The sequence below is a fragment of the Schistocerca serialis genome, unplaced genomic scaffold (genome assembly GCF_023864345.2).
Source record: "Schistocerca serialis cubense isolate TAMUIC-IGC-003099 unplaced genomic scaffold, iqSchSeri2.2 HiC_scaffold_843, whole genome shotgun sequence".
In the NCBI taxonomy this organism is placed as follows: domain Eukaryota; kingdom Metazoa; phylum Arthropoda; class Insecta; order Orthoptera; family Acrididae; genus Schistocerca; species Schistocerca serialis.
The window spans coordinates 1904876-1919579 of NW_026048456.1; the positions used below are offsets into that span (position 1 = coordinate 1904876).

At 43.5% G+C, this 14704-nt stretch overlaps 1 protein-coding gene across 1 annotated transcript in view; it reads right to left on the reverse strand.

The window, feature by feature from the left end:
- The window catches only part of LOC126452254 (uncharacterized), a 229332-nt gene that overhangs the window by 137325 nt on the left and 77303 nt on the right, over positions 1–14704 (reverse strand). The window contains exon 2 of the mRNA XM_050091045.1: positions 9434–9629. Within this exon, the coding sequence (XP_049947002.1) occupies positions 9434–9629 (196 nt within the window). The remainder of the gene's footprint in view (positions 1–9433; positions 9630–14704) is intronic.

Sequence of the window (14704 nt, forward strand, 5' to 3'; positions counted from 1 at the left end):
CTGTAACTGCAATATATAATCCGAAGATGGGCAGCTAGCCTGAAACCGGCCATTGAAAATAAAAAAATACCGATCAAAGACTGAAATTCCATATTTTTATTCAAAGAACGATCGCGGCAATCCCAATAGGACAAACATAGACTCATCCACCAGTTGGGGTACTCAAATGTGGGATCAAATGGTTCAAATGGCTCTGAGCACTACGGGACTTAACATCTGAGGTCGTCAGTCGCCTAGAACTTAGAACTACTTCAACCTAACTAACCTAAGGACATCACACACATCGAAGCCGGAGGCAGGATTCGAGCCTGCGACCTTAGCTGTCACGCGGCCCTAGACGGAAGCGCCTAGAACCGATCGGTCACAGAGGCCGGCTCCAGATGGGTTCCTCGACGCCTAACAGAAGACCATAAAGAGCAAAGACTGTGCGGAACTGCTTGGGCGTTATGAGGCTGATTTGCCGAACATCGTCACAGCGGATGGAACATGGGTTCATCACTTCGAACCGGAAGCAAAATGGCAATGCATGGAGTGGTGCCAGACCACCTCTCCTCCGAAGAAAAAGATCTAAGTCGCACCCTCAGTCGGTAAAACCACGGCGATGGTGTTCTGGGACTCTGAACAGGTTATTCTGTTTGAAGTCCTCCATCATCAACCAGCGGAGCTCTAATGTATATTGTGCTACCGTCAGAAAATTGCGTGTTCGTCGGCAAAAAATGCAAACAACCTCTCCTTCTACATGACAACGAAAAGCCTCACACAAGTCTGCGGAACCCTAGAGGAGCTCACAAAACTTCACTGGACTGTTCTTCCTCATCCACCGTACAGCACAGATCGCTCACCTTCCGACTTTGGCCCAATGAAGGATGCACTCCACAGGAAGCAGTACTTGGGTGGCTGGGAGGTTGTTGATACAACACGACGTTGGCTCCGACGTCGTTCAGTAGAGTGGTGCAGTGGGGGCATACAGACCCTCCCAGTAAGGTGGCGTAAGGCCGTCGCATTGAACGTAGATTATGTTGAAGAATAGGTTTTTGTAGCAAAAAAGTGGGGAATAATACGGTGTGTTACAGTCCTGAATGAAACCATCGTGCTTCCAGAAAAATAAATGTGTTGCATTACTTACTGAACGCTCTTCCGATACAATGTTTCGTAAGTTTTGTTAAGTTGCAAAACCGGATGTGGGCTTGCAGTCATGGACATTGTTAATACCCTTTGACTTTTCAATGTGATAGAGTCCGCAGCTGCGACAGATTTCACTGGTCACCGAAATTCGTTCGCACTGCTTTTCTATACGTTGTGCCACACTAGATTTGTTTCTATTTTTGATCCTGGAATATTTTGGTGTGATGTTGTCTCGTATACACTGTTTGTTAAACTTGATGGCTGGCCGGTGTGGCCGAGCGGTTCTAGGCGCTACAGTCTGGAACCGCGCGACCACTACGGTCGCAGGTTCGAATCCTGCTGCGGGCATGGATGTGTGTTATGTCCTTAGGTTAGTTAGGCTTAAGTAATTCTAAGTTCTAGGGGACTGATGACCTCAGATGTTAAGTCCCATAGTGCTCAGAACCATTTGAACCATTTTTGATTAAACTTGATTGCCTCTGTGGCGTTCAATATCTTCACTTTAATCCGTTGATACAGTAGTACTTTATCCTGTGCCTGGCTGAGCAGTGATTCCATGATTTTCAGTGCGATAGGGTCCGCAGTTGCGATGAGTTTTTTGAAAGATTTCTTGATACCTTCAGCTGTCATTCTCCTTATTTCGTGTACGAGAAAATGGAATACTCTTATCACTCGATACATCTAACATGTCCACACAATTAATCACTTCCTGCAATTATTTCTCATTCCAGAACAAATTTTATCTCCAAAAACATGGGGTAGCAATGGGCTCATGTCTAGTAGGTACATTAGACTTTATAAGAAAAATTATACAACAGTTACAGAACCACTAACAATCTACAACGATTACTGAGACACATACCGCGTAAATCAGAACCGTTTTCGCTATCAGCAATCTACAGATTTAACTGTGAAAAATGCCCAAAATTTTATATTGGACAAACCAGGGATAAAAGTTAGCACACGATTTAAAGAACACACGACAATAAGCGACAATAACCCATCCACATTTGCCACACACTTAAAAGACACTAACCACAAAATACCTAGTATAGATGGATCACTTCAAATATTACATAGGTTACAGAAAGGAAAAATCATGGATGGGATGGAAGACATTGAAATTTACATCCATCTCAAAGATCAGTCAGACAGAGTTTTAAATGAGCAAAAATACGTGCAAAAAGGGAAATTCCTAGACAACTTTCTATCAGTTCTACGGTGAAGCGTTACAGAAACATAGAATGTAAAATTATAGCTACAATCATTAATAAATATGACTATAATGCGAAACATCACGCAACCATAAAGCAGTTTTTGCTCGACTCTCGCAGTTCTCAGTACCGTTTCATTAGAGTACTGTGACAGATTTCATATATAAGATCTTTGTACCAGCTATTCAAAAATGACGTGCTCCCACAGTAACAGAACAAATATTTACAGGTTATTTTAAAGAATTACATACAGTCATACTTACACCAATGATGAACGATAATTAAATATAACTGAGAACAAAAGCATATGCAGGTAAAGTAACAAATTTCTCTAAAATAATTATCTTCCTTGTGTTAAGTAGGTTAAAACATGGGCCTTATATGTAAGAGCTTTCCAATAACTGCTCGAAAGTTACGTGCTCCTAAAATAGCGTGAACCTCTCAGATTGTTTTATGAGCATAACGTGATGTTATAGGAGCAACGATGTTCATGACAAATCTACTACTAAAAAGTCACCCATAAAGTTAGTTATAATGCGCCTAGTATATGTACAGGTATTACTTGCTCCTAAATCAATATTACAAGTGTCACTAATGTATACAATGTATAATGCTTCCGTTTTAGACAATTGGAAATGGCCTAAGACTGAAATTGTACAATCGTGCATGAAATAAAGATAATGGCAGCTGAAGGCATCAAGAAATCTTTCAAAAAGAAAAGAAAAGAAAAACGTTGAGTACTGTGTTGAGATTTTAACTTGCGGTTACGAAATGACCACAATAATTTGCTCTGTTTTACGACCATATATCCGTAAATTTGAATTTTAATTATTTATAGACTTAACTTGGATTAAGTAGTGTGCAATGAAACAGAAAGCAAAATACTATATAGTCTGAACAACCACAGCATCGAAACTGCGTCTTTGAAAATAGAAAACCGCTTCAGCTGTATGACAATCTCTCTTACTGGACTCACGACCGGATTCGTGGCATTATAGCCACATCTTCAGGTGATCACCTAGATAAAAACACATAGCCATTGTACTTACTCTACAGTATAAGTCCCCAGTAGCTGTAATATCACGTACTCACATATCTCAGGTCGTAAGATGAAGAACACTGGGATTATATGGAAGACTCACCGCTCTTCATCAATTTAAAGTAAAAACTACACCGCTAAAGAGGCGGTATGTCAAAACAATTTTATGACTCGCAACTAGTTCTAAAGATAAACTGTGGAAGCGAGTCATAGGTCAAATACTGGATTCACATACCCTAATCTCACAAACTAAGAAGCAAAAAATGAAAACCAACGTTCGGATTTCAAGGTATGCTCAATGTCTGGTTTGGTATTGCTGCATCCAATCAAGAGAACTGCTTTCAAACGTTCATCAGTTAGTCTCGTTCGATGTGCTGACTTAACGTACTAAATTTGTGAAAATGTTTGTGCACAGCCATAAGTTGTTCTAAAACACTGGTGCCCTACAAGCGGGAAACTTCGTAGCTAAGCTGCGGTAAAATACACGTTTCCCCTCTCTGTGCTCTTTTTTCTACAAGTCATTTGCTTGCAAATCAGTTACCTGCAACTGTAGTTCACCTAGTTCACCTGGCACGTCATCAAGGTTCTGGAACAGAAGAATGTCGCTCTCATTTCTGTCTAGATCTGAAATCTGTCCAAAAAATGATTCCTATAAATGCAAATAATTTGTTTAGTACCGGTAAGTAAAGGTTGGTATCCTCGGTGATTGTAACAAAAAACTCTTTGAAACTGCGAAAACGAGAATAATTTTCTCCTTCCAGCTGTGCTACAAACAATGACAGCTATCTTCGAAATCCGTTGATTCTGTAGAGATCACAGACGAGGCTATTCTTTCCCTGAAATTTCAAGTTCAGTTCATTCACGTGGGTTGCGATGTCGATTAAAATTGACAACTTTGACGGCCGCTTATGATCTGATAGCAATGGGTCATCTGTATCTTTGTCAGTGAGAAAAACATCTGTGTCATCGTTTCGGAGCTCGTAAATAAAACAGGACTTTGCTGCAAGTGAGCCACATCCCTCCCGTGTATAAGGCAAGTCACAGAATTCAGGATCAATTTCTTCAAGAAAAGCGTCGAACTGACGGTGATTGATCGCATGTCCCCGAAAGAATTTCGCAGCGGGAAAAGACTGATTTCAGTAGACAAGAAATATCTAAACCTTTTCCATAGAGTACCTGCCTATGTATCATGCAGTGTACGAACATATCGCCTGGAATTCGAAACTCTTTCAAATGAGTCCTGCTCATTGAACATAGTAAATGTAAGGCACATAGCAGCAGACATCTCCACACGTACTGAGGTCTCCTATCATTCTAAATATAATAAATTTAAATTGTATCGCAACGTCTTGTGTTCCTTATATTTTACCAAGCAAATTCAAGTACCTCGTCGTAGTTTGGCGACCCCTGGTCTAGAGAGCGCGCGCGGCAAGAGGTGTGAACGCGAAGCGGCCGGAAAATTGAATGAACAACATTTTTCCCAGGCAGATTAGTGCACCTATGTGTGTACTAACCTAAGGATAAAAAGTAAAAGTACATTAACATAATTAAATAAAGGGGCACAAGCGCACTAGTAAGATCCGAAGGTGCGTTACGTAACAATCCTTGTGTAGTACACAAGGACTTGTGACAGCCGAAACACGCTAAAAAAGATAATAAAAAAGGAACAGAATGATGAGGGAAGGAGTAGCGGAGAGGAAGGGTGGGGAGAGGAAGAGAGTTCTAAAATTACTGTGCTAGTTAACTCCATTGAGGCAATCGAAACTCGCCAGTATATTACGATGTCTTAACTCACTTTGCCCATTAAGGGTAAATATAATAGATATGTGTCTTCATCTAGATAATCACCTGAAGATATGGTTGTGATGCCACGAAACGGGTCGTGAGTCCAATAAAAAGGAACGCCATACAGCTAAAGCGGCATTCTACTTTCCGAGTCACAAAGCATTTAAGGGCGATTGGTAGGACGCACAGTGTCTTTTGCTAGTCAGTGGTCTTTTGTCTTTGGTCGGTGTTGGTGTGAAGTTATACAGGGTGACAGTTACTGAACTATATCAAATAAAATCGACATAACTTCTGGACGGCTTACGTTAGGACGTTCAAACTGCACTGTTGGCCGTGGGGCATGGCGGGAATTAGTATGGTTTGGTTTAGCGACGAAGCCCACTTTTCGTCAAAAGGCAAAACTGGCGCATTCAGGGGACTGAGAATCCACATTTCGCGATCGAGAGGTCTCTTCACCCTCAACGGGTGACTGTGTCGCGTGCAGTGTCCAGTTACGGAATAATCGGTGCGATATTAATCGGTGGCATTCCCATTATCCAAAGTGATCCTAATTTTGACAAGATGTGGGTTCATACACGACGGAGCTCGATCCCATCGAAGCAGGAGAGTGTTTGACGTCCTGGAGGAGCACTTTGGGACCGCATTCTGGCTCTGGGGTACCCAGAGGCCACTGGCATGGGCCTCGATTGGCCGACACATTCTCCGGATCTGAACGCATGCGATTCCTTTTTGTGGGGCTATGTTAAAGACGAACCGTACAGAAACAACCCCAAAACCACTGCTGAGCTGGGAGCAGCCATTCAGTTCACCGACAGCATCAATGTTCCGACACTTCAGCGGGTCATGCAGAATTTCGCTATTCGTCTGCGCCACATCATCGCCAGTGTCAGGCATACCGAACATGCCATAACCTAAAACAGAATATCTGTAGTGACGTTTACGTGTTGAGTAAAATGTGTGTCCGCCGTAGTTTATAAATAATTTACTTTTTTTCATGTAGTTCAATACTTTTGTCATCATGTTAAACGTCTGCGTAGTCGAGCAGCCGCGCGGAGTAAATACTTGAACAGTTCCAACGATTTGGAATTACGGTAACTTTTCGCTGAAGTTAGGCATTTGACTGTGTTTTCGGTCATTGATTTTGTGCGAGTATAGGAACATTAATTTTGTTTACGTGATTTAAAGCAGCGTTGAACTGCAGTTATTTGCTGCAGTAGCTTTATCTGTTCGTATGGAACGGTCTTGTTGAATATTTCCGCAGTCACTATTGTTCAAATGGCTCTGAGCACTATGGGACTTAACATCGGAGGTCATCAGTCCCCTAGAACTTAGAACTACTTAAACCTAACTAACCTAAGGACATCACAAACATCCATGCCCGAGGCAGGATTCGAACCTACGACCGTAGCGGTCGCGCGGTTCCAGACTGAAGCGTTTGGAACCGCTCGGCCATCCCAGCTGGCACAGTCACTATTCAGGTAATGAACTATGGTTTATGTCGTAATTGATAATGGTAAATCCGTCTCGTAAACTGACATACGGCTGGGAGAGCGGTGTGCTGACCACGTGCCCCTCCATATCCGCATCCAGTGACGCCTGTGGCCTGAGGATGACATAGCGGCCGGTCGGTGACATTGGGCCTCCATGGCCTGTTCGGGCGTAGTTTTTTAGATAGTGGTAAAGTGCACCTTCAGGATACGTTTGTTTGTGTAGCCACCTTCCGCAGCAACTGTTAACATCTGTTATTATAGGGTATCTGTCTTAAGCTGACTGCAATGTAATTAAAATGAATTACAGCAGACTTGTTTCGCTTTTATTTACAAAGCATCTTCTGTGGTATTCTATAATTGGATACACACGTTTGTACATTTATGTTTTTATTCTTTTGCGTTAAAAACAGTATTTTCTTTATGAAGTTGGTCTGCAAGCTATTTACGCTGTTTCTTTACATTGCTTCAAAAAAAAAAGTGTTCAAATGTGTGTGAAATCTTATGGGACTTAACTGCTAAGGTCATCAGTCCCTAAACTTACACACTACTTAACATAAATTATCCTAAGGACAAACACACACATCCATCCCCAAGGGAGGACTCGAACCTCCGCAGAGACCAGCCGCGCAGTCCATGACTACAGCGCCTTAGACCGCTTTTTTTATCTCATTTTATTCTATATTGTTTGTTGAATTTGTTCGTGGCGGACGTCCGATGACACTCGTTCAGGTTGTTCGTTGATCCGTTCACTCAGTTTTTCATTACAGAGGGTAGCTAAACCCTCTGACCGAACACGCTGAGCTACTGTGCCCGCTCCGCTCGGCTAATCCCGCGCGGCCATAGTTTGCAGCTTCCCCTCTTGCTAGCAGTGGGTGGTGCCGACAGGCTTCATTTCTCATCTGCAGGTTTTGGCATTTCGCGTTATTTCCTGCACTGCACTATTTATAATTGACTTTTGTTGTGTACATAGTTCCGCGTAGTCAGCGCGTACACAACTTCTTCCCCCACTAAGCACAACAGCGCAGGCGCAGCGCTTGTCCGTCTCCACACTATGGGATGGCGCTGCCTTAGAGACGGACCAAATTCTACTTCCGCTGATCCGCGTATTAATATGTAACGCAGCCAATGAGATTGCTGCTAATGTAGAACCTTTTCTCCTCGCGGAATACACTCACGCAGTGATACCTGAATGCGCGAGGTATTATAACGAGTGTACAGACCTCTGATTGGTCAGTCTGCATTTGTCGGCACCAGTCTGTACTAGTCTACATTTGTCTGTACCAGTCTATAGCCAAGTTTCAGCCTGCGCCTAATAAGATAACCATATTCCTGTACATAGCCGCCGGCCGCGGTGGTCTCGCGGTTCTAGGCGCGCAGTCCGGCACCGTGCGACTGCTACGGTCGCAGGTTCGAATCCTGCCTCGGGCATGGATGTGTGTGATGTCCTTAGGTTAGTTAGGTTTAAGTAGTTCTAAGTTCTAGGGGACTGATGACCACAGCAGTTGAGTCCCATAGTGCTCAGAGCCATTTTTTTGTACATAGCCATGAAGATAAATGTATAGACACTTTTGTCAAGTATCAGAGATATGTGAGAATAAGATTAATGTACCAAGACCAAAGGAACTTCAGATTGTCAATTGTAAATAGCATCCAGAATCAAGTTAAGTAATTTTATGTTTGTTATTATTTTAATAAATGTGTGTGAAAATTAATCAAGTTCTGTTTAAAGTTGGTCACCGTCAATCTGCTACTCTAAGCGTGCAAGTGGCATTTCTATCATCTGACTTAATGGCAGAAGATAAACACGCCACAATAAGACCACGAGACATATTGCTGACACTCGCCTACTTCGTTAGAGCAACAAGTCAAATAATCTGATGGTGTTCGTTCCGAAGGTCTTACAGTACACACACCACAACTTTCTTAACTGTTTTTCGTTCATCACTGCCACAGTGTTTATGCCTATTCGTTTGTTTTCGTTCACGTTGTGAGAGTTGCCAACCTATGAAACTACTTTTTTTTTTTTTAATACCAGTTGCGGATGTTTTATAAGCACTTATTTGGTTTTAAATACAAGTAACTGGTTTCGCCAGCGTCATTGAAACTACAATATTTATTCAGTCAATTTCTTTATTTATGTATACTATTCGCCACCTTGTCTATTGTTGTGGACTGGCAAGACAGCCAATCCACAGTGACGGGTAAGCGAAAGGCACGCGCTTAAACTCACGCAGGCTGGCGTGAGGTCTGACACAGGATATGTAATGAATGCTATAAAGAAAAGTACGTAGCTGCTGGAATACGTAACTTTAATCCACAATTGGTGAACATTGGTCTTGTTACTGTACATGCTTCATTAGATACATAGCAAAGGATAAATGGCACCTTGCTAGGTCGTAGCAATTGATTTAGCTGAAGGCTATGCTAACTATCTTCTCGGCAATTGAGAGCGTAATTCTCAGTGAACCTTTCCTAGCAAAGTCGGCTGTACAACTGGGGCGAGTGCTAGTAAGTCTCTCTAGACCTGCCGTGTGGCGGCGCTCGGTCTGCAATTACTGACAGTGGCGACACGCGGGTCCGTCGTATACTAGCGGACCGCGGCCGATTTAAAAGGCAATCACCTAGCAAGTGTGGTGTCTGGCGGTGACACCACATCTATTTATTTCAAACAGTTAAGGAGTAATTCTGTATTAAATGTATGGGCTTTGAAGCGACACGACAGATCTTTCAGACATCACAACGAGTCAAGAGGTCTACAGAGTCCCATACGGGATGCTTACCAGCACGTTCGCCGCTGGAGCCGACTACGCCATCGTCGTCATCATTGTCGTCATCGTCAGCTTCTTCGTCGCTGTACCCCAGCAGGAGATTGGACAGCATGCCGAGCGGGTTCCAGCCGCCGCCGCTAGAGGCGCTGCTGCCACTGGCACAGTCCGCCCGCACTGAGGAACCAGGAGGTGCCTTCACCGCCTGCACCTGTCAACAAGGGGACAACGTGATTGTGGCGTCAACGCATTGAAGTTCAACCACACAAACGCTCAGGGAGCCACTTCAACGCGTTACTAGCGATTCTCAGTCTGGGTCGCCCTGTGTCGCATGTACTCTGCTCGCCATTAAAATTACAGCTGCTGGAGGGATAGGAAATATTGAAGTTTCTCTTGCTGCCTGCATAAAGTATCGTAGGAACAGTACACGATTAAAACTGTAGGCGATTTTTGGGGGTGTAGAGGGCGCGAAATGTAGTGCACAGAGCTACCATCCCTTGCAACAACAAGAGGTCTAATAATCGATAATGATTCCGGTTTCATCATCGACTGGCAGTAATAATTGACCATGATCTTAACATCGATGTTAGTCAAGTGATATACAGGGTGTTACAAAATGGGACGGCCAAACTTTCAGTAAACATTCCTCACACACAAAGAAAGAAAATATGTTATGTGGACATGTGTCCGGAAACGCTTACTTTCCATGTTAGAGCTCATTTTATTACTTCTCTTCAAATCACGTTAATCATGGAATGGAAACACACATCAACACAACGTACCAGCGTGACTTCAAACACTTTGTTACAGGAAATGTTCAAAATGTCCTCCGTTAGCGAGGATACATGCATCCACCCTCCGTCGCATGGAATCCCTGATGCGCTGATGCAGCCCTGGAGGTTGGCGTATTGTATCACAGCCGTCCACAATACGAGCACGAAGAGTCTCTACATTTGGTACCGGGGTTGCGTAGACAAGAACTTTCAAATGCCCCCATAAATGAAAGTCAAGAGGGTTGAGGTCAGGAGAGCGTGGAGGCCATGGAATTGTTCCGCCTCTACCAATCCATCGGTCACCGAATCTGTTGTTGAGAAGCGTACGAACACTTCGACTGAAATGTGCAGGAGCTCCATCGTGCATGAACCACATGTTGTGTCGTACTTGTAAAGGCACATGTTCTAGCAGCACAGGTAGGGTATCCCGTATGAAATCATGATAACGTGCTCCATTGAGCGTAGGTGGAAGAACAAACTAAAATCAACTCTAACATGGAAATTAAGCGTTTCTGGACACATGTCCACATAACTTCTTTCTTTATTTGTGTGTGAGGAATGTTTCCTGAAAGTTTGGCCGTACCTTTTTGTAACACCCTGTATACAGGAGAATAAGGGAAAAGGATCATATAGGTACATCTACTGTCATACTTATTAATCATTAAATACAGCAGTACCTAGCATTTAACATCCCCAAACTTTTTATCTACTGAGTGCAAAAACAGCATTTTCGATAGTTCTCCCTCGCATTGTTGACAGAGAGCATATCCGACCTTTCAAGACAGCCTCTCAAAAGTCGCTATACAGCTCAGACACGTAATATTTTTGTAGCTCTGGATAGCAAGTACTGATGATGTAATTGATTACTTTTAATGGATATAGTTCCCATCGAGGCACCCCCATGCTGATCACTTTCTCTGCTATGTTATTGTCTTCGTTTCGTAAGGGACCGTAGCATTTAAGAACATTGCTTGTTACGCAATTCAAGTTACCTTCATGTAAAAATAACGTTTAATAACACCAAAGATTTGAATGTAATCTTTCACTTCAAGCCCCCCACCCCAGATCATTTTCAGATGCATCACGCAATAGATTAAGAAATATATGACGTAAGGATAAACATTGTGTTTGTCTCCATAAGACGATACAGTGCTGCTTATTTCCATTGCGGTATGTTAAAGAAGTTGTTTTGCTCATTTTCAGGGCAGGAATTCCTGCTACTTTAGCTAACCAAAGTGGTGTACGGCACTGTGGCCGTGCGGTTCTTGGCGCTTCAGTCTGGAACCGCGGGAGCGCTACGGTCTCAGATTCGAATCCTGCCTCGCGCATGGATGTGTGTGATGTCCTTAAGTTAGTTAGGTTTAAGTAATTCTAAGTTCTAGGGGACTGATGACCTCAGAAGTTGAGTCCCATAGTGCTCAGAGCCATTTGAACGGCACTATCATCAGTGTGTGTATGAAAAGAAAAATGGGAATCAGTGAGTAAGGGTATTACTGTCACATTTTTCCTTATTTTCAGCCAGAAGAACAGATTAAGATCACTAGTTTACCACCAGATCACTCCACACTACAGCCAGCACCTTATAAGGTAATAACTGTAGTGTGACGCTAGGCTCGTTCCTTTTCCAGGTTGCGAATTATTATTCGCTTGCGCCATTTTATATTGTTGATGCAGCAAATCTAATTCGGCTCTCCTGTTTTCCTGTAATGTGTCAACTTGTTACCCATCTCACAGACTGTTGTTTCAACAGTTGCATGCTAATTCTTGATGGTTTTGATTGAGTTTCAGCGTGCTATAGCATCTCGAAAGCGTATGTTCTTGAATCTAGGATAGAGAAGCATTGATTTGACTAGTATAAATTAACACCTTCATTTGGCAATATGCGCTTTTTCATTTCACTTATGAATCAACGAGGTTTTAGAAAGCATCGCACGTGCGAAACTCAGCTTGCCCTTTTCTCACATGATATATTGAGAACTACGGATGAAGGGCAACAGGCAGATTTCATATTTCTAGATTTCTGAAAAATATTTGACACGCTGCCCCATTTCAGGATGTTGACGAAAGTACGAGCATACGGAATAAGTTCACAGATATGTGAGTGGCTCGAAGGCTTCTTAAGGAATAGAATCCAGTATGTTAGCCTCGTCGACGAGTGTTCATCAGAGACAAGGGTATCGTCAGGAGTGGCCCAGGGAAGTGTGAACGCGACCGCTGTTGTTTTCTAAGTAAGTAAATGATTTAGCGAACGGGGTGGGCAGCAATCTGCGGCTGTCTGCTGGCGATGGCGTGATGTACGATAAGGTTTCGAAGTTGAGTGAGTGTAGGAAGATACAAAACGACTCAGACAAAATTTGTAGTTTGTGTGACGAATGGCAGCTAGTCCTAAATGTGGAAAAATGGACGTTAATGCGGATAAGTAGAAAGATGAAACCACTATGTCTGGATGCAATATTACTAGAGTCCTGCTTGACATAGTCACGTCGTTTAAATATCTGGGCGTGACGCTGCAAGGCATGTGGGAACTGTGGTAGGGAAAGCGAATGGTAGACTTCGGTTAAATGGGAGAATTTTGGAAATAGGTGCTTCACTTGTAGAGGAGACCGCATATAGGACGGCGGTGCAACCTGTTGTTGAATACTGTTCGAGTGTTTGGGATCCGTACCAGATCAGATAGAAGGAAGACATCGAAGCAATTCAGAGGTGGGCTGCTAGATTTGTTACCAGTAGGTTCTGATAACACGCAAATGTTGCGGAGATGTTTCGGGAACACAAATGGAAATCCCTGGAGGGAAGGTGACGTTCTTTTCACGGAACGCTATTGAGAAAATGTAGAGAACCGGCATTAGAAGCTGACTGCCGAACAATTCTACTGCCACCAACATACATTGCGCGTGAGGGTACGAGAAATTAGTGCTCATTGTTGTTGTTGTGGTCTTCGGTCCAGAGACTGGTTTGATGCAGCTCTCCATGCTACTCTATCCTGCGCAAGCCTGTTCATCTCCGAATAACTACTGCAACTTACATCCTTCTCAATCTGCTTACTGTATTCATCTCTTGGTCTCCCTCTACGATTTTTACCCTGCACTCTTCCCTCCAATACTAAATGTGTGATCCCCTACTGCCGCAGAACGTGTCCTATCGACAGATCCCTTCTTCTAGTCTAGTTGTGCCACAAATTCCTCTTCTTCCCAGTTCTGTTCAGTACCTCCTCGCTAGTTACGTGATCTGACCATGGGGGGTGCGGCGTATTGTTCAGACGGAGGGATATAAATAGTCTTTTTTCCTTCGCTCTGTTTTCGAGTGGAACGGGAAAGGAGATGCCAAGTAGTGGTACATGGTACCCCCGTACGGTGGCTTGCGGCGTATCTACGTAGATGTAGACTTGTCCGTTTTGGTTGCAAGCCAAATATTTTAAAATTCAACGTACTAGTTATTGTGAGTACTTTACTGCTTGCAACGCCCTTTTCTCCGTAAATTTCAAGAGCAACCACCTCTCCTTTTTTTTTTGTAAGCAGAGTAACTACAGACAGAAAGAGTCAGCACGTCCAGATATCCCATACGAGACACATGCACGGATAGACGCACGCCTTACACAAAGCTGCTTCTGGAATCAGGGCAGACGCGACGGTCCCGCGTCGAACCCGCCGTAGCGTGTGACGTACACGGATGAGCGACAACACTATGACGACCTGTTTAATACCGTGTCGCTCCACTACTGAAACAAATTACTGCAGCGGTTCTGCATAGCATGGATTCGCCAAGTCCGTAGTAGGTTCTGCATCTACAGCTACGTAGACACTCCGCAAACCACCGTACGATGCGTGGCGGCGAGTGCCCTGCACCACTACTTGTCATATCCTTTCCTGTACCACTCGCAAAACGAGGGAAAAACGACCGTCTGTATATCTCCGTATAAGCCCTAATTTCTCGTATCTTATTTACGTGGTGCTTACGCGCTATGTACATTGGCTGCAGTAGAATCGATCGGCAGCCAGCTTCCAATGCTCGTTCTCTAAATTTTCTCAATAGCGTTTCTAGAAAAGAGCATCGTCTTCCCTCGTGGGTTTCACATTTGAGTTCCCGAAGCATCTTCGTAACACTTAAGTATTGTTCGAACCTACCGGTAACAAATCTGGCAGCTCGCCTCTGAATTGCTTCGGCGTCTTCTTTCAATCAAACCAGGTACGGATCCCAAACACTCCAGTAGTACTCAAGAATAGGTCGCACAAGCATCCTATAAACGGTTTCCTTTACAGGTGAACCACTCTTTCCAAAAATTCTCACAGTAAACCGAAGTCTACCACTCACCTTCCCTACCGCAGTTCTCACACGCTCGTTTCACTTCATATCTCTTTCCAGAGTTACGCCCAGTTACTTAAACGACTTGACTGTGTCAAGCAGGACACTAGTAATACTGTATCCGAACATTACAGGTCAGATCCTCGTAATCATCCGCATTAACTTACATTTTTCCACATTTAGGGATCGCTGCCATCTGTCACACCAACTG